This window comes from Protopterus annectens, chromosome 1.part2 (assembly GCF_019279795.1).
Source record: "Protopterus annectens isolate FY-2018-M chromosome 1.part2, PAN1.0, whole genome shotgun sequence".
NCBI lineage: Eukaryota > Metazoa > Chordata > Ceratodontiformes > Protopteridae > Protopterus > Protopterus annectens.
The window spans coordinates 8,272,545-8,291,900 of record NC_056727.1 but is presented as its reverse complement, the minus strand read 5'-3'; the positions used below and the strand labels follow the sequence as shown (position 1 = coordinate 8,291,900).

General features: G+C 37.9%; 1 protein-coding gene across 1 annotated transcript; it reads right to left on the bottom strand.

The window, feature by feature from the left end:
• Positions 1 to 3,516: 3,516 nt before the first annotated feature.
• CCDC85A (coiled-coil domain containing 85A) lies at positions 3,517 to 12,499 on the bottom strand. The gene is made up of 2 exons (XM_044054769.1): positions 11,749 to 12,499; positions 3,517 to 6,249 (listed from the first exon to the last, which is right to left on the bottom strand). The coding sequence occupies exons 1-2, from the start codon at positions 11,959 to 11,961 to the stop codon at positions 5,266 to 5,268; spliced, it is 1,197 nt and encodes a 398-aa protein (XP_043910704.1). The 5' UTR covers positions 11,962 to 12,499; the 3' UTR covers positions 3,517 to 5,265.
• Between the last annotated feature and the right edge of the window lie 6,857 nt (positions 12,500 to 19,356).

Genomic DNA, 19,356 nt, shown 5'->3' with positions numbered 1-19,356 from the left:
AAGCTTTGTTATATGGATATTAGCAAGATACAAGCAGTTAAAATGTTTTAGCCTCTTTAGTTTTATACACAGGTCAGGCATATTTTTGTCAACCAGAGGAGAAGTTGGGGATAGCAATTAATAAAGAGCTGAAGGATTTTATGTGGGATGGGAAAAAGTCAAGAGCCAAGTTGGATAAGCTGATTCTTCCAATACAGAAAAGGTGGTTTGGGATTACCTGATTTGAAGGGGTATTTCAGAGCTACACAGTTAAGGCTCCTATACATAGCACAACCAGAAACGTATAATTTAACGTGGAAAAGGATGATGGTGAAACAAGGGGAAACTCAAGAAACAAAGAGACACTGGGATTTTGGATGTGGATACTTAAGGAGAATAACAATAATCAGACAGAATATTATATTCATAAAGTAGCAGAAAGTATTCTAAGAACTATGCCAACACAGGAATGGAGAAAGGAGATTCTGCTGATATGGACAATAGCAATTAGGGATACAGAGAATAGGCAAGAGGGGGCTGGAATTTGTTGGAGAAAACTGGCAAAAGTACCAAGGTATTGGGACCAAATAACTAGAGAGGGAAAGGTAATAGGATGGGAAAAAGCCAAGAAATTTTTGAACTGCAGGCTACAGATTGTCTTCCTTATCAAGGATTGATATTAGGGTATAGGCAAAGAGAAAGAAATTGGGGGGTCCTAAGCAAAAGACCAGCACTGGTACAGTTTTTGGCAGAATCTATAACAGAAGTTGCTTTATAAAAAAAATAATTAGTACAGCATATAAAATATTGCATGATAACAATAATGATCAATCAGAGGAGGTTAGAAAGGATTGTAAAGAGAGATTGGATAAGCAATTCGCAAAGAAACAATGGGGGATAAATGTATGTCTCCCAAACATGTAACAAAGTCTAGACAATTTAGGATATGCGCTTGAAGTGTCTACATAGGTATTTTTATACCCTAAGTAAACTCCAAAGAATTTTTCCTCAGCATAGCAAAGGCTAGAGATGCGATGGGGAAGTAAGAGGTAATTGTGAACACATTTTCTGGGAATATAATGATATGGCAGACCTTAAAAAATTTCTGCAGACTACTCTATCAGAAATACTGTGTGACAAATTAGTATAACTAAGGAAACTATTTTTTTCAGCTATGATACAGAATCGGAATTGTCTAGACATAGTAAGGCTTTGCTGAGTCTAATTATGGTGGCTGCTAAGTGCCAAAAAAGCAATTCCTAGAGAATGGGAATCAAAGTCTACAGTGATTGTACTAGAAGTAATGAATATAGTAACAGGGATAAAACAAGTGGGATCCTTAGAAAAGGGTACGATCAATTACATAGAAAAAATGGGAAATGTGGGAACAATACAAGCAGAGGAGGAACAAGGTTTAAAAGAAGGCAGTATCTGAATGAGCTATGTAATGTTTGACTGACAGTGACTGCATAGATTACACGTGATGTATAATGTTTGACACTAAAATTATGTCAGTATGGTTTGTTTTCGCTTATCTAAACGTATGATTGCCTATGTCATAAGTGATAATTTAATAAAGATTTTCTGTGCTTTAAAATTAAAAGCAATGGATCACAAACATGAACTGAAAGAATGTGTGAGTAACCTATTTCCTTCTGATAAGACTGACATTTTTTTTTATCAAACGCAGAGTATGCTTTAACCTGAGCCAATGTGGCAAGTAGTCATATAATAATTTAAACCTGATCACTTAAGCTATATGAAATTCAGTGTCTCCTGGCATAAACCACTTAAGACATACTTTCCACTGAAAAATGGCAGATGACCACTGATGTTAGGAATGTGCAACAAATTAACAAAATTTATGTTGCCTTTATGGTGATACCCGACACTTATGTAAAGAATAACAAAACAAAATGTTCTGCGTTCATGCATGTGTGTGTTATGTATTGCTCAGCATGAACTACAACGTACTATGACTGGATTTTAAAATTATCATCTAATATATGGTGTATTTCTATAATTCTGGGCCCTTCATACTGATGGTACAGCAGGAATCATGGCTGTGCATGTGCAATGAAAGATAGCAGAAGTAAAATTGAAGTCAGCATGACAAATTAGTCCTCTGGCAAAAACTTAAGGACAGTAAGGATTTCTATGTCTTTAGCAATGCCATCTTCAAGAATCTGCACTGACAAACATAAACAGTATCATACCTTACCCTTCAAAAATCTTCCATAGTAAGATATCAAGATTCAGTTTTATGGTTTTATATGTCATGGGAGAGCATCACTAAATGATACAGCTCATGGTCTCTCTGTAATGTGGCATTGGAACCCTCTTAGTAAAGCAACACTGAATGTTACAACTGCTCACATAAAGTTCTATATATGGAACAATTATGGATATAGATTTTAAAACACTGTTATAGTATATATGAAATGGCCACTGTCCCTTTTTCAAAGGGAATATTAAATTGCACATAATAAAATACATACTACAAAATACCGGTTTAACAATTTCTTCTTCAAATGCTCATACTAAAAGTGTTCATATTAAAACATACAGTACAGTCAAGCTTAAAATGGCATTTTGTAAAGTGAAGCCTTGAGTGCTGTATAAGACAGGTAAGACAGACAGCTTGTACGTGGTTCTCTTTAGCTGTCTGCCACCTTGATACTAACGTATACTTCTAAAGGATAAATGTGAATTTCAACAAGCCAATTTTACACTGTACACAGTAGTATTGTAGTAATTTAAACAATTTGACTTATTTATTTTTTGTCATTAGTACTCTAAGTTGGAGGCAAAAACTGACCTCACAAATGATGCAATATCTTCTTTAACAGAAGAAAACAAAGTTCATGGTAAAGTGAATACGCCTTATATATTTCAATAAATCTAATAATTTTGATATTATTGCTAACTATATATAACTTCATAAATAATATATAAATTTCACTTTCAATGATATGCCACTAAACACATTTTACAGGTTACAAATTCAGAAACAGGAACTTTCAAATACATGAATAAATAAATATCTTAAGGATAAGAGTGATGATATAAACAAATCATATATGTTAAATGTGATGAAACAGTCTCATGGTAAAGTGTGAACAACCCTAACTTGAACGGTTATTCTTGAACAATCCACAATAATGTTAATAACTTTTTTTGCAGAAATGCCCCTCATTTTAAATGAATCCATGTACAGCATAAAATAGAACACACTCAAACTACGGCATGATTTTTAACTGTTTCTGTGTTTCAACCTGATGGATGCAGGCTTTATGTCAGTACAGGTCCTATAACCACATAGCACATATCATTTACTGCACTCTTACACATACCACATGCATCATTAACTAACTTACATTGCAAGTGTTAACAATGCCCCTACTTCACTGATGGTTGCATGGGAGATGCTGCTGTTTGCTAGTTCACTTCCATATGTCTGGCACTGAAATAACTGTATCTCCATTTTTCATGGTAAAACATAATTCCTTTATATGAACTCATTTAAAACTCCAAATATATGATGCAGAAACATTTATTTATACATGAAAGTCTCATTTATGAAACCACTTCATAAGAAATTTAATTTTCTATTTGACAATCAGCATTCGGAACTTTAAATGACCATGTGAAAAAACAAATGTCCAAATGTTCAGCACTGTTCTATCACATAAATGCACACAAAGCCTAGTACAAAACTGCCATGGCCATTTTATTTAAAAAACAAATCCAATTAAACTTTATGTACTGGATGATGCAAAATGCATAACTTTAATAAGCACCTGGAACTAATCATCTCCATTTTCTACTTAATAACAGGACTTTCTGTTTCGGAATGAGTTTTACTGGTGAGATTACAATGTGGATAATCTTGCTGCTACATCATCACAGAACACAAGCAGGTATAGTAAGTATCTATGACAATTGTCTGCTGATACAGGTTGGAAAAGGAGAATTCAGACGTGTACTGCAGGCCTGTCACAGTTACACAGTGTGTAAGCTTACTTGCAAGAAATCATAGCATTATTTTAAATTTCACAATCAAATTCAAATGGAGCAGAAATAAAGTATAAACTCACAACACTCCTTCAAACATTCTGCTGCTTTCAGAAATGAATGTCTGACTATTCTATTGATTCGGGCATACAGAATACAGTGAATAAAAAGTGGGTGTATGTCACCTTGTAGCAAGGTGCACAGTACAGCTGTAGAGACTATATGTATGTATATATATATATATATATATGCCACAACTGGCAAAATGACCAGTGGTAAAGACTGGAATATAAGGTGCACATATTTAAAGTCTACAGTACTACTTTTGTGACCATTCTTAGGAGGTAAGACAATAACACCAGGAGGCACAATCTTAATCTAAAAGATCCCAGACTGAGCTATTCTGCTCTAGAAGATCTATTAATGATGAAAGGGAGCCAGTGACATTTTCACTGTCACTGGACTGGCCAACTCTGACATAACCATGACAGAGTTTAAAGTGCCTTTCTATGGTACAACACATAAAAGGTGTATGAATTGTAAAGGCCGGTACAGAAGATACATGGGACAACTACATGAAAAACAGAGTAGTTAAAAATGCAAATTCCAGACAAAAACAACGGCAACAACAAAAGCAGTTAATCTAAAATGTAACACAGTGACACAAAGAAGGCAAAAAGTATTCTTATCAATAGTCTGTAAACAAAAAATATGTAAACAGAAAGCATATGGGATGTAAATAATGAGAAAGAAATTGAGCTGTATATTTGTTTGGCAAGCAAGAAAATAAAAACATGTCCAGAAAATAAAATTAGAATTTTATACTGGGAAAGAAAAATGAATAATAACAGACATATAACATTGAGTTGTACTACACTTTGTTATTGTGCTTAACATTTTATACCAAATGTGCCAGGAATACTCAGCTCCATCTGCCAATATATATATGCTTTCAGTCACTATCTTTGACTCACTAGTTAAGACTTACTATACAGAGAACTACACAGTCATCTTTAACTGGTCAGCACATAGAGACCAGCCATGAAGACATATCTTCACATTAGTACAGTAAGCAGATGCAAACACCAAGCCAATGTTGTAAAACTTACCATGCCAGTCTGCCATTAGATTCCAACTGTTACAAATTAAGCCAAGCAGCATGCAAGACTATTGGGACACAAAAATGACTGAGCTCTTGGACTGTTAAAAACCCTGTTCTGTATACATTAAAACAATTTCTAAGTGTAGAGATTACTTAATATCTTTGCTACTTCAGAGAGTCTGTAGTTTTTGTAAATGTGGTTTCAGTAGGTCTACCAACCCTCCATTCATGCCATTATATAAACTCCTGTGATGAGGTGATACATCCTCTGTTCCTTGTCTCTTCAAAGTTCCCTCCCTGCTGCTTCCAGCCAGATGTTTGAGATGCTCTGGATTACCTCCGTAATTCTGCTTCAGTGTTTCAGGACTATTACCCCTTGCTTTCTGTAGATGTTCCATACTACCAGTAAATGTGTGCTTTTGGTTGTGCTCTGGGCTGCTGTTAATGTGCTTCTGATGCTCAGGGCTACTGCCAGCCACCTGTTTTTGAAAATGCTCTGGGCTGCTGGTACTCATGATATGCTTTTGAAGACCCTCTGGGCTACTGCTTCTGTGCCTATGGTGCTCTGGGCTTCCTTTTCCAAAGCACTTGTGATGTTCTGGGCTTGTTCCTCTGAGGTGCTTTTGAGGATCAGGACTTGCTGAGCGCTTGTGCTTTTGGAGATGTTCTGGACTTGCACTGCTGTGTTTTACCTGCTCCTGATTGCCTTCAGCTCTTGGTTTTTGAAGGTGCTCAGGGCTACTGCTGGAAATGTGCTTCTGGTGATCAGGACTGCCTGTACTCCCAGCACTAGATGTGCTACTTCCATCCCCTACATCTCTCATTAGGGGACCAGCTGCAGCTGACAACTGTGTGAGACTGCTCTGACTATCAATGGAGCTCCGACTTCCACCTGCAGTAGCTCTTTCTTCATCCAGCATGATGCACAGCTCCTTTAGATCCATGTTCTCTCTGACTACTTCATCCTGTCTCATCTCTAACTCCTTTAGCTTCTGCAAATACAAAGCAACATCCCTGCGCATGACTCCAGCACTGTATTTGCCTAGTCTCTGCCACTCCCGAGAGATCTTCTTCCCTTTTTGCCTGTCATCATCTAAAAAGCAACACAAATCCCGCAGCTCCTGGTTATCTTCTTGCAGTTTTTGATTAATGTCCTTCAAAAGAAATAATAAATAAGTCAAACTACAAGTTTTTAGACAAAAATATCATGCTTTTGCCTTGTTAATATATCACAGAAAGCCAATATAATTATTTTAGCACAAAGCACACATCTTTGAACAGCTACATTACATTGTATACTAAAAAATATATAAACAATCAGTTTCATAAAAGGACAGGAGGAATTGTTTGCTTGAGACTGTAATACATGAATTATGGTCCTACACTAACACTGCCCATATCAGGAGGGGAATATGTTTCTTGTCTCAGTAGAAACTGGCCAAAAGTCCACAGTGGCTGGAAAATGCTGCTAACAGCAAAATCTTTAAGGGGGCTTTCCCATATCCCATGAACTTGATCAATCTATGACTTGGTTGTGCTAACTACAGGGTGTGAGGGGGCCCAGCTCATCACCTCACAACATGTCTGATGTGTATGTCTTTGCCACCAAAGGAAAATGATTTTGTCTATCTTGCTGTCAGACAAGTTTTTTTAGCCAATGCTGATTTTTATTACAGATACACCTGAGGAGTAAGCCTAGATCCTATGGACAGTAATGCAGATATTCTTTTCTGGTTAAACTATAGTAATCAGCTATGGAACTCCCAAAACTATAATCTTAAATGGAGAATAAGCTTTTACATGTTTACAGCCCACATCATCTCCCAAAAAGGTAAAACTAGTCAACTGTAAGAAAAAAGTTTAATTTTATCTCGTCAGCATCTCAGAAAGCCATTTGGAAACAAACACATCACCACATCACTTACCATAAAAGCCTCATCATTTACCTTTGGTCACATGCATGCACACCTCCTTGCAACAAGAAGTGACTAAACTCTTTTAACTCCAGGAGTTAAAGGCATGTTGGGTTGCATACCTCATTATGATGCATGGTTGTCTTGCTTTGCAAGCACTGCAGTGTATCACCTTGTGGATGGTGTACTTTGTGTTCTGTCACTATGCAGTTCCTGCCTGTTCTGCATGGTTGTTTAAATACTACCTACCTTAAAATGTTTCTATCTGCCCTATATTCTGTATGGAAGCTCTGACCTCACTTTGTCTATGTGTATGTCTTTGTGTTTGTGTGTGTGTGTGTGTATACACGCTGGTACAATTTGTTAAATTATGTAACGGTTGACGTTTATTATGTCAGATGCTGATAATTCCAAATTGTTTGCCCTTTTTTCAAGTTTGTGCAAGTATGGGAATCATGGGTTAGTATGTTTGGGAGGATAAGCTTTGTTTTTTTTTGTTTTGTTTTACTTTTTGTAATCACACATGTAACTTATTGGTTTACATTTGTGATTACTTTTTTGCAATGAGTTTACTAGAAATTAATGGTAATCGTCAGTGAGTTTGTTTGATGTTTTGGGCTTCAATCAAAACTCACCGGCTGTTATTCATAACCTCATATGTGTGTGTGTGTGTGTGTGTGTGTGTACATATATAATATATATGTATATATATATATATATATATATATATATATATATGCAGATATATATATATATATATATATATATATATATATATATATATATATATATACACATATATATATATATATACACACACACATACAAACATATATACATATCACCTCCTGTTTCACTCTCTTACAAAGTTTGCTATATTCTGTATGCTCAAGGTTTATGTTGCGCATGTTATTACGTGCCTTGCGATACGAATACATAGTTACAGCTGAAACACCTCTATTCTTCATCAGCAAATCTCTTGAAATAAAGGTAAACAACTAGATAAGTAATTATGATGTGGCTTATAAAGATTTATATGGAATAGTTTGCATTAACTATATTTTTTTATTCTTATAATCCATCTTCAAGTTGAATATTGTATATTCTATTAGCTGTTTTTGCAAGTATATCAACAGGTATGCAAAGCATTTAAATCAGATTAAATGCCACTGTCTGACTTTATCCAATAAATAGGATTTCCAGACAGAACAGGAGTTCAGTAGTTAAAATTTCCGTCTATCCTTAGCCCGTGTCCTTCTCTGGAATTTGCATGTTTTATACATGAGTTTGCTCTTGGTACTGTGGTTACTTCCAAAGGGCTGCTGGCTCACTGGCTTCACTAAGATCTTCAATATATTGTATTTACTTGTCTTTATGTCCTGGACTGAGATTTAATGTGGGTCTAACCAGATCACTTACCTACTTAACAAGTAAATTATTCCAAGCAGTTCTGTTTCACATTGCAAACCTACATAAAAATGTATTTTGAATATCTTGTGTTTTTACCAAAAGGGTGCCAACCAGTTTTATGAGTTTTATTGGTTGGATTTGGACATTTAAACAGTGATGCAATAAAGGAATACAGGATCCGTGTAAGTCTGAAAGTGCTTATCCTGTTGGCCTTTTATTTTATCTTATTTTATTCAATAGATTGTTTACTGTTTATGATTTTTACCATGGTGGTCCACGGAGGTTTTGTCTTCACATTATACTTGTTTTACTACCTTGGTCCTTTGGTGCTCCTGTGTCTGCTTGTTACATTTTTTACTTTTCTGCCAGTCTCACAGTTATTTCCTATTAGTATTGCTTGAAATCAAAGGTAGAACAATTTATTTCAATATGCCATTATATCATTTTAATCATCCAGCTATTATTACAGTTTTCTGATTTATACAGCACAGACTGCATACATTTTGTTGCACTCCTTTGATATGCAGGCTAGGCATTTTAACTTTGTGTAAATTTACAGAAGAAAAACTAACTTCTACGACTAAATCAAACCATTCCCAAAAGCACTTAGGAAACCCATATTAAAATGCTTGTCCTGGTCTGGACTACCCAAATGATGAAAATGATCACAGCTGCAGCTCTAATTGCTACATTACATCCACATGCAAATTATTCTGACACACTGTAACTGTGCAAGTCTGTAGAATTTAGCAAATGTTCTGCACTATTGCACAGAACATCTAAACAGGGGTACTGATCTGTGTGTATGTGTGTGCGTGCGTGCATGTGTGTGCATGCTTTGTACTTATGTTTCCATACCTGCATGGAATCTGGATATGAAATATTGCTCTACAGTACATGCTGTTTGTATTCGGAAACCTACCACAAGTTTCCTTCTAAAACCACCTGCAGTATGAAGTAGCTTACATGTTTAGCAACCTCAGTAGAAGCTTGTAAATTTGCAAACAGTACCAGGCTGCCGTTCTTCTTCTCTTTGTTTCTCCCTCTTTTTAATTTAATAATCAAAGTCATTATTTATGTAGTACACCTTAAAACTCAAAATAAGACAGAAGACTTAAGAATGAAATAAACTGCAATTTTGGAATCCAAAGAAATGCTGACAGAATAAGAAGAAATGTTTATTATATAATACAGATAGTTAGACACAGATGTAAAAGAAGAAACACAAAATAAGCAGTCTCTTTTCTTTGTAGTATTGAAAACTACACACTACTAAACTCCCTTGAAATATAAATATTGAACACCATTTTTTCTCGTTGGAATATACTACAATCAAACACGCCAGGAAAATTTCTATGAAGCATTCCGGTTGTATGATTTTAAATGTAATTCCGGTAGTTTGTGGCTCTCTCAAGTGTTACATTTTCTTGAGGTTGAATCACAAATTTGGACAGTAAGACAAAGTTTACCTAACATTTTGAGGATGGATCCACGTTGAGAAGTAGGGATGGTAATCGGTTACTTTGTCCTGGTAATTGTAATGACAGCAAACTAATAGTGTCTGCTTCCTCATTCCTCCTTGCAGCCCCTTGTCAGGTGTCCCCTCCCCTACTTTCATTAGTACTGAAGATTTTAAGAGATCTTTACGAGAAAAATAAACTACAAAATAAACATGAACATATTTTCACTGTGCTATTTTTTAACAAAGATAAACGTAGTTGTTTCTTTTACAGCCTCCTCGATTCATTCAACCAGGGTGGGTCTAAAAATGTCTACATGGAAATATAACAATTACGTATCAAAACGTTAGTTTCTTGGCTAGTGCTTAACTGGTTATTCGTCAGTTCTAGTAGAAATGGGTTTCTAAATCCTTAAAACAACGGTTACCTGTGGGGAAATGCACAGCTCCATCATTACAATAGAAATAATGAAACATGAGCAAGCACCTTTCTGAGTGGTGATGACATCATACTACTGAAGGCAGCATTAGCACAGAAAATGGCAAGCACTGTCAACACCTGGATTTCTGATGCAACTTGTAAGACACTGAAGAGGAAAATAATCTCAAATAAACAGCCAGATTTACATTGAACAGCGGACTGGTAAATCGCATTTTAATGACAGTAAAATACCATGGGAGTCACCAAACCTAAGCATGTACTGCTTATTTATCGGCTGCATTACGTAAGCGACTATCTATCCCTCTCTGTACCAGACACAAAACCCTGTTAATATAAAGGCATCAGCCACATCACCATACCTCTCAAATGTCCATGACTTTGACTCAAATGTTAGCCTTCTCTTACTACACCTAAAATGTGTGACTTTTGGAGAAAAGGTGATGAATTGCACTTAAAATAATGAAAACAATTAGAGTTACAGACTACTTTAACTTCAGAAAATGTATATCAATTCATATGTCTCTTATTCTGTCGATGTTTCGTTAATAGCACTAATATTTTTTAAAGTGGCCCTGAATGACCCTGAATATCTCTGAATTTTCCCTGATTCTGTTGGGATTTGTCCCTGATTTGTTGAGAGCAATGGAAATCACTACATGGGAATTGTGAGGCTATCATAAATAATAATAATAATAATAATAATAATAATGTAACCAAGCAGTAACATAAAAAGACTGAGTCACCCCGATCTTGCTAATGCCTCGTTTATTTTTATTATTTTTTCGACTTTTTTTAGACAAAACAGCTCTCCTTTTTAAATAACCTTTCCATAAAGCAAGACTACTGTAAGACTGTTTTGCAGTTACATCTGACCCGTTGCCCGAAGCACATCACTTCAGACCAAAGAAACTGCAAATGTGCCCATTTCGTTTCCACTGGAAATGATGGGTTATAAAAATACAAGATGTACAAATCTAAACTGTATGGTAGGGCGTACCTTTAAAGACATGTCTAGTTTAAAATACCGGATTTGCGGTTATTAGTTAACTAGTTATTTACCGGCTCCCGGGGCACCTGTTGATGTTCATTCAGTAGGGACCGGGGGTTAAATTACAGTACCTATTTGTTTAACAAAGGTAATATGTGCACTGGCTGGCTTAAAAATACAAGCTGTCCACGACAGGCTATAATGGTATGTTGTTAAATGCGAAGCATAAATTAACTTTACTAAAGTACAGTGCCTGCTAGGGCTCACCCTGTTAGTTCTATGCCCATATATTTGTCATACTTGTGGTGAAAGATAGAGGTGGGTAACTAGTACTGCCATAGTTGAGTATAAGCATCAGTGCAGTGGCTAAGTAATCCTCCCCACCCCACCCTGTCCTTCCTCTCCCGGGTGCCCCCCTGCTTCTGCTCGCCTCTTCATTACCTTGAGGCCCCTGATTTCGGTGAGATGGAGTTGTAACCTACGATTCACATCCCGGATGAGGTTGCTGTGGTCAAGCATGACGCTCATCTTGTCGGCCTCGGCTCTTCGTAGCCTCCGGATCAGCTCCTCCTTGCTGCACTTGAGCAGCTCTTCGTCGGAGACCTTGGAGAGGTCCTCCCCAGCGCCGTCCGCACTCACCGCCGCCTTCGACATGGCCGCTGACCGGTGCAAGCAGCACTGATTGAGGAAGGAAAAACAAAATGGAAAGGGGATGCTGCCGGGGGTTAAACCCCAGCAGAGAAAGCAAGCGGGGTCCACGCTGTCCTCTAGTACCGGGCACACACACGGACTTTCTCTCCTTTAATCCAGGAGTCAGAACTTGGCAGCATTGTGGTTACATTTCTGCAAAAGGTGAGACCACCTGGGGGTCTGCGAGGCGAGGCAGAAAAGTCCGAAGTCGCAATGGCATGTTTAGCTTTTATTTTAGGACTTGTGATAATGGTGCCAAGTCTTGCAAGCTGCCGCAGCCCATCCTTGCTTCAGTCTTGAAGATTAGGACTGATGTAACTGCAGCAGAGGAATGGGTGGTGATAGTGCCCGCCGCTTGATGACGGTGCAGCATACCGCTTGCCCTCGCAGCCCCTGACCGCACTGCAACGCAAAGCCATGTGGCGCCCGAGAACTCAGTGAGATTGCTGGTGGCTTGACCGCAACGGGAGAGACGGTTGCACGACTCAACTCGCCCCAGCGCATAACGCTTTTTTTCTCCTATCTATGTAATAAGCGCGTCCCCCCTTCCACTCCTCTTTTAGCGCACATTAGGGTACCCTCGCACATTACTCGTGTAGGTAGCGCCATCTACAGTCCAACTGCAGTTTAAATCATCCACTGGAGGAAGTCCTAGTTGAGGCAGGAGATGCACTTGTGGAGAGGCGCTCCTACGCAGAAACAAGGAAAAGGGGTGAAGGAAGTGTGTGTGTGTGTGTGTGTGTGGGGGGGGGGGGGGGGGGGTAGACGGCCACAGACGGCATGATGGCAATGTCAACAATTCGTAGGTATTATCAGAATGATACTATAAAAACAGTTGATGCCAGGCAGTAGCTGAACTATTTTGGGATCGCCATTTACATAAAGGACACTTGCAGTAAGAGCTCAGATGTGGGTGAGGTTTGTGTCTTAAAATGATGGCTTAGTAGTCCTTCAGCACTCCTGAGGCACTGACGTCAATCGGTGGGTACTAATATTAGGCTGGCTGTAGACGTAAAACGGCCACTTATGAAAGCAGACAGGAAAGATCAGGACTGTAGCAGGACTGAGGGCAATTCAGACCAGCAGTAGGAAAGACGTAGAAACCTTGTAGTGAGTGACCAGACACATTTATTAGCAACACCCGTCCAGCGTTAATAAGGGACACAGGCTCAGAGTAAGGGGCATTTTTAAAATGTCATTTTCCAAAGGAAACTTTGCAGCACCACTGAACATATTAACATGTATTTTCTGAATAAGAAGTATCAACGTCAGAGCCTATCATTAATTACCAGCTGAGTAGATTATGATAGATTTGTTTCAGAACCTTGAATTTGGTAAAGAAAGAAGTTTCATTACAAATTTAAAATTAGGAATCACAATGACGCTCAAGGGAAGCTAAAGGATACAAGACAGATGACATCACCTGTTGGTGAAAATACCTTTAAAGTTACCACCCCCTTCCCTCCCCTCTTTTCCTGGACCTGTCTTGATGCCTGAAAGAATCTCAATATATAAACACACATACAGGCACACACACACACACACACACATACATACACGAATAGCAGAACAAACATCTTTGACTGACAGCAAGAACAATGTGTAATGTCAGTTTCAGTAATATATTATTATTTTATTTGTATTTATTTAGTTATGTATATTGTTCCTAATACAGTCATTACCTTAGGGGAAAAAAACAGGCCCATCATAACTTGTAATTAAAACTGGTATTATACTCTCAGAATAATGAATACAGCTCTGTTGCTGGATTATGAATGTAAGAAAGATGCTGCCACAACCAAATTCACTGTCAACGTAATGTGTGCTCTTTTTCTGTAGATACCTGAAAGGGGAGTTTAGGTGGGGCAGCAGCCCCTACCAAGCACAGACTGGAAACAAGATCTATTCAAAATAAAAGACAAGCTCAGACTGCATTTCTAAACACAGTCTCATTCATTTCAGTTACAGTACCATGTATTTTACCCATGCATGCCAAAGAAAAACATCTATACACCTGTGGGACTGCATACTAATGTGTGGCAGCATAATGAAGTATGTGTACCATTCTATATACACTGTTAGGGGACCAGTGTCAAACAGCAATACAATCACTCACACACACACACACACACACACACACACACACACACACACACACACTAAATCTGGTATTTCATGTCACCATGAAGATAGCACAGAGTCACAGATGGCATGTGCATCTAAAAGTAGTTGGGAGCCACAGCAATGCGACATGTGAGGCCCATACATATACAAGTTGTGTGAGGGCAGTGATGCATTCTAATGAGATTAAGTGCCAGTATAAATGTACTACCAAGACTTAGGTATGCATTATACCTAAACAACTGGTGTATAATTAAATAGCTCTGTATATTACATGTAGGTACATGCAGGGCAGAAAAGTATGAGTACTGAGCACAAAAACAATACTTACATGTGAGAAGAACATCCCCTTGGGACTTACCATCCCTAGTAAGGTCAATGAAGGCATCCAGGAATGCCTGGCACATGACATGGTCCAGCTCACCTAAGAACTTGTGCAATACCATCCACATCTGTTCCTGGAAGACATCACAGTCAGTCTGCTATACCTACTGCCATAACTGGTCATTGATGACCAAGGGAATATACACAGGCATGTGGGTATGATTGCCTGGACTGCAGAGGTGCTGTGTGTTATCTGCTTCTAAATCCTCTGTGTCACTCTCTGTAATAATCAGTGGTGGTCATCATGGCTGGTACCTCTCTGCACAGTGCTCTCATCTCATGGTTACTCTGTGAAAAAACATGGACATTAACAATAACGTAACATTCACTCACATCCATACAGAAACCTCACAATACTGGACTGTGCAGCAGTCCCCTATTTGTCATACTTGTCCTACCCGTTAATATGAATTCACATGTACATATATAATATATACTGCACTGTTACAATAGTGTTAGAGCAATAGCACTCCTGTAGCATGTTGCACTGGTGCTGTGCAAACAGGGCATAATGCAGGACAACACAAACATGTCATTGTGCAGTTCTAAAGTATATTCAGTGGCAGAACGTGATATGGGAATATCATGTATTATTCAATAAAAAGTCTTTAGTATTTCAGTCATTGTGCCCATTGTAAATTGAACATATCTTAGCAGAAAGAAGTCTGGTCTCTGGGCTATAGTTCAGGGGTTGGACTTACTGTTAAGAAGGATGAAGTTGTTAGGGGTTGCTGGAATAATGGTTAAGGTCTTCAGCTCATAGGCACAAGGTACATTGTTTGATTCTGATATAGGGTTACTGGTTAGGCTTAAAATGGCCCTTCAGGGTATTTAACCTAGTAATCACCTATGAACCTATGATATATTAAAAAAAAGAATGTTGAGAGCTATTGGTAACCACACACCATGCCATAAAAATGCAATCTCTAGGAACCAGCATCAAACGGATCTAGTAGACACTTTAGCTCATGCCATAATTCCTGTCCTTCATTTGTTTGTGTCTTTTGGCTTTTCCCGGTTAGGGGTCGCCACAGCGGAACTCCGGTCTGCTAATGATTGGCAGTAGAGTTTTTACGTGCTGGCTTGCTGGGCCTAATGCACAACCTTCAAAGAAGGAACGCCCGTTCACGCATGTCGCCACACAGAAGACGCTCTAACTGAGAATCGAACAGGCAACGTCTAACTGTGAGGCAATAACGCTACCGCAGCACCACCACCTGTCCCTCATAGTTTCCAAAAAAAGACACAGACTGAGAAGCAAACCAATACAAAACTGCTTTCTCCCATAGCAGCTCCCTAGCACTGTACTGATGTGCTGTACAGACATATGTATCATGGGTATGCCCTAGCACTGTACTGATGTACTGTGCAGACATACGTACCATAGGTATGTCCTAGCACTGTACTGATGTACTGTACAGACTTATGTACCATGGGTATGCCCTAACACTGTACTGATGTTCTTCACAGACATACATACCATAGTTATGCCATGGCAGTGTACTGATGTTCTGCACAGTCATACATACCATAGGTATGCCCTAGTATGGTACTGATGTTCTGCACCGTCATACGTACCATAGGTGTGCCCTAACACTGTAATGATGTTCTGCACAGACATACATACCATAGGTATACCCAGCACTGTACTGATGCTCTGCACAGACATACGTACCATAGGTATGTCCTAGCACTGTACTGATGTACACTATAGACATAAGTACCATAGGTATGCCCTAGCACTGTACAGATGTTCTGCACAGACATACATACCATAGGTATGCCCTAGCAGTGTACTGATGTTCTGCAAATGCACACATACCATAGGTATGCCCTAGCAGTGTACTAATGTTCTGCACAGACATACATACCATAGGTATGCCCTAGCAGTGTATTGATGTTCTGCACAGACATACTTAACATAGGTATGCCCTAGCAGTGTACTAATGTTCTGCACAGACATACATACCATAGGTATGCAAAGCACATCGATAAAGAACAAAGAACATGGAAGAACACTAACTCACCATTATGCAAAGACATTATTTAAGAAGGATAAGCAATTTCTTTCTTAAATAATGTCATTGTATTATAGCAATAACCCATTCCTAGATGTGAGTTTGCAGGATTTACCCATATTGCTTAATCAACACATGCAAATCTGGGGAGTGAATGTGCAGTGATGGCAACATGCAGTATATGACATAGAAAATAAGTCCGCCATGCTAGCATTCATAATGAATATGTCAACAATGCAGAAAATTGATGTAATGCAAATACAGGTGAAAGTATATGCCTGTCAGTTGCAACAAATAGTGGTAGCCACACTTCCATATACCAACAATACATATAGTTTGTTGGCAACTTCCCAGTACCTGCATATGCCTAGCAATACGCAGCATGACACCCTCATGTGAACAACTATAAATAGACCGGTGTGTATGAGACCTCATGTTTTTATGCACACAGCAGCATTGTTCCTAGGTAATCACTAGGCTATTGACCCCAGAGACCTTTAAAAGCCTTGCACTGCTTACCAAAGGTGAGAATCAAAACGTGTATTTTGGGTAAGTAAGGTAAGAAACTTACCCATTATGCCACTGCTTTCCAACAACATTTATACTGTACACTGGAACTGATGCCGACAGAGCTTATAGTCATTTAGAAGAACATTCAATTATGGCAATAGAACAAAAGAAGTCATATGGAAAAAAGGATTATTTGTTGTTAAATAAAATCATAATGGAGAGCTGTAAAAAGGAGAAGAATTTAAGTATGGCATGGCTATAAACCAATTTACTCTTCCTGTCCTAAAATTACAGTTTTGGAGTGACTGGCCCCAAAAGGAGTTGGATAGGTTGGACAGGAAAACAAGAAGGATGCTTCATACTCATTAAATGATTTATAAAAATCAGTGCATACCAAGACTATATATTCCCCGTTCTGAAGGAGATTTAGGCCTTCTCAAAATTGATTCCATGTACAGATCTGCAATCATGGGACTAAATACATATTTGCTGACCTCACAAGACCCAAACATAGTAAAAGTTTTGCAACAAGAGGAGAATAAGTCTTAGATGACTTCCTTGCTTATTGGTGTCAAGTGGGAATGGAAATCAAACCAGAAGTAGATAAACATTAGGCAGCAACTGAATGTGCCAAAAACAAAAGAAAGAATATAAGGTGAAGGACCAAATCAGAAGACAAAAAAACGTAGAAAATACATAAATATAGTTGCAAATATGATAAACAAACAAAGTGGTCTCAGTGCCAACACGAAAAAACTAGTAAACTTGCACAAAGCACTGGGAAACCAGCAGTCTTGACAGTCCATTTATTGTACACACAAGAACACATACACCAACCACAGACCAGAGCAATAACGTTGTGATAGAATCCCTTTTAAATTTTCGTCATCCAAACTTCATCAGATCAACTATTCCCTCCAAAATGAACATTTATATAGCCCTTGTCAGTTTAAAACATCCAATAAAGTAACAATGTCAATCATTAATAAAAACGTAATTAACCCTAAACTGTCTCAATGTGATTACAATATATAAAACAGTTCATAAAACATAAATATAACACATAACCTGTTGTTAGCTATATCTTATGAAAACAATAAATATTATGAAACCAAATGCATCAAATGTTTAAATGTTTAAAATACGCTTGCTAAAATAGTTTAAAAATAATTTAAAAACAAGTTCGCCATTAGGTGGAATAACCTGGTATAGACCATGCAGCAGATTGTGTTAAAATGTTCAAGACAATTTAAAAAAAAATAAAAACATAAACGAGTGTGTAAGTTAATATGTGTTCAGAGACATCCTACACATATCATAAAAAATATACATGTGTGTATATTGGGGAAACCAGTTCCTCAAATTGTTTTATAACTTAGCAGATCTAAGTTTTAATACTGGTTTTAAAGTTAGATTATCATTAAGCCCTGGTGAGTTACTAGCATCCAAGATTAACTGCCAGTATAACTCCTTGTATTCCAGTCGAGTTTCCCATGGACCACCCCTAGGATCCAGGGAGACAACCTCTATAACAAAAAATTGAAAATCAGCTTTATCACATGTTTGTGAATGTTTGTATAGAGCATTTTTGTCATTTTTCTTTCTAATATCATAGACATGCTCGTACATTCTTTGCTTCAATTTTCTTTCTGTTTTGCCTATATAGAAGGAGTCGCAGGCCACAAACAATATATACCACCCCGGTGGTGTTACAGTTTGCAAAACCTTTGGTGTTAATATATTTATTCCTACAACCCAAAAATATAGAGTCGCCTTCTTTTATTTTAGAACAATAGGGGCACCTCCCACATTTGTGCGTGCCTTTTTTGTTGCTGTTGTAAAAATCTATACAGGCTCCTTCTAAAATATTCTTGATGTTCCATCCCTTTATATAAATACATTTAAAAGGTTGTTCAAAAATGTGTTTCAGGACAGACAAACTGGCAAATTTATTCCATTCATTACTAATGATGTTCCTAACTAAGTTACTTTCTCCATCAAATGTAGTAACCAAGGCTGACTGATATCTTTTTCCTTCCGGTTGAAATTCAGAATTAATGTCTAGTGTGTTTGTACAATAAGAAATATTAACCAACCCAGAAGTCTTTCCTAAAATTGGTGCAAACCTAGACAATCTGACTTCAACTACCTCACTATGTAATTTCGTTAATAAGTCTTCAGGGTAACCCCTAACTTTAAACATTTCAATAATAAGCTCACATTCATGCTTAAAATCATCTTCAGCTGAGGTCATTCTACTGGCCCATACCAACTGTCCTTTAACAATTGCCCTTTTCTGGTGTGGTGGGTGGGCACTGGTATAATG

Bases quoted from the DNA above. Each gene is read 5' to 3' on its own strand.
- CCDC85A (XM_044054769.1), bottom strand. From the start codon at position 11,961: ATGTCGAAGGCGGCGGTGAGTGCGGACGGCGCTGGGGAGGACCTCTCC. The intron at 6,250-11,748 runs GTAATGAAGAGG...TTTCTTTTGAAG, and splicing joins CCGAAATCAGGGGCCTCAAG to GACATTAATCAAAAACTGCA.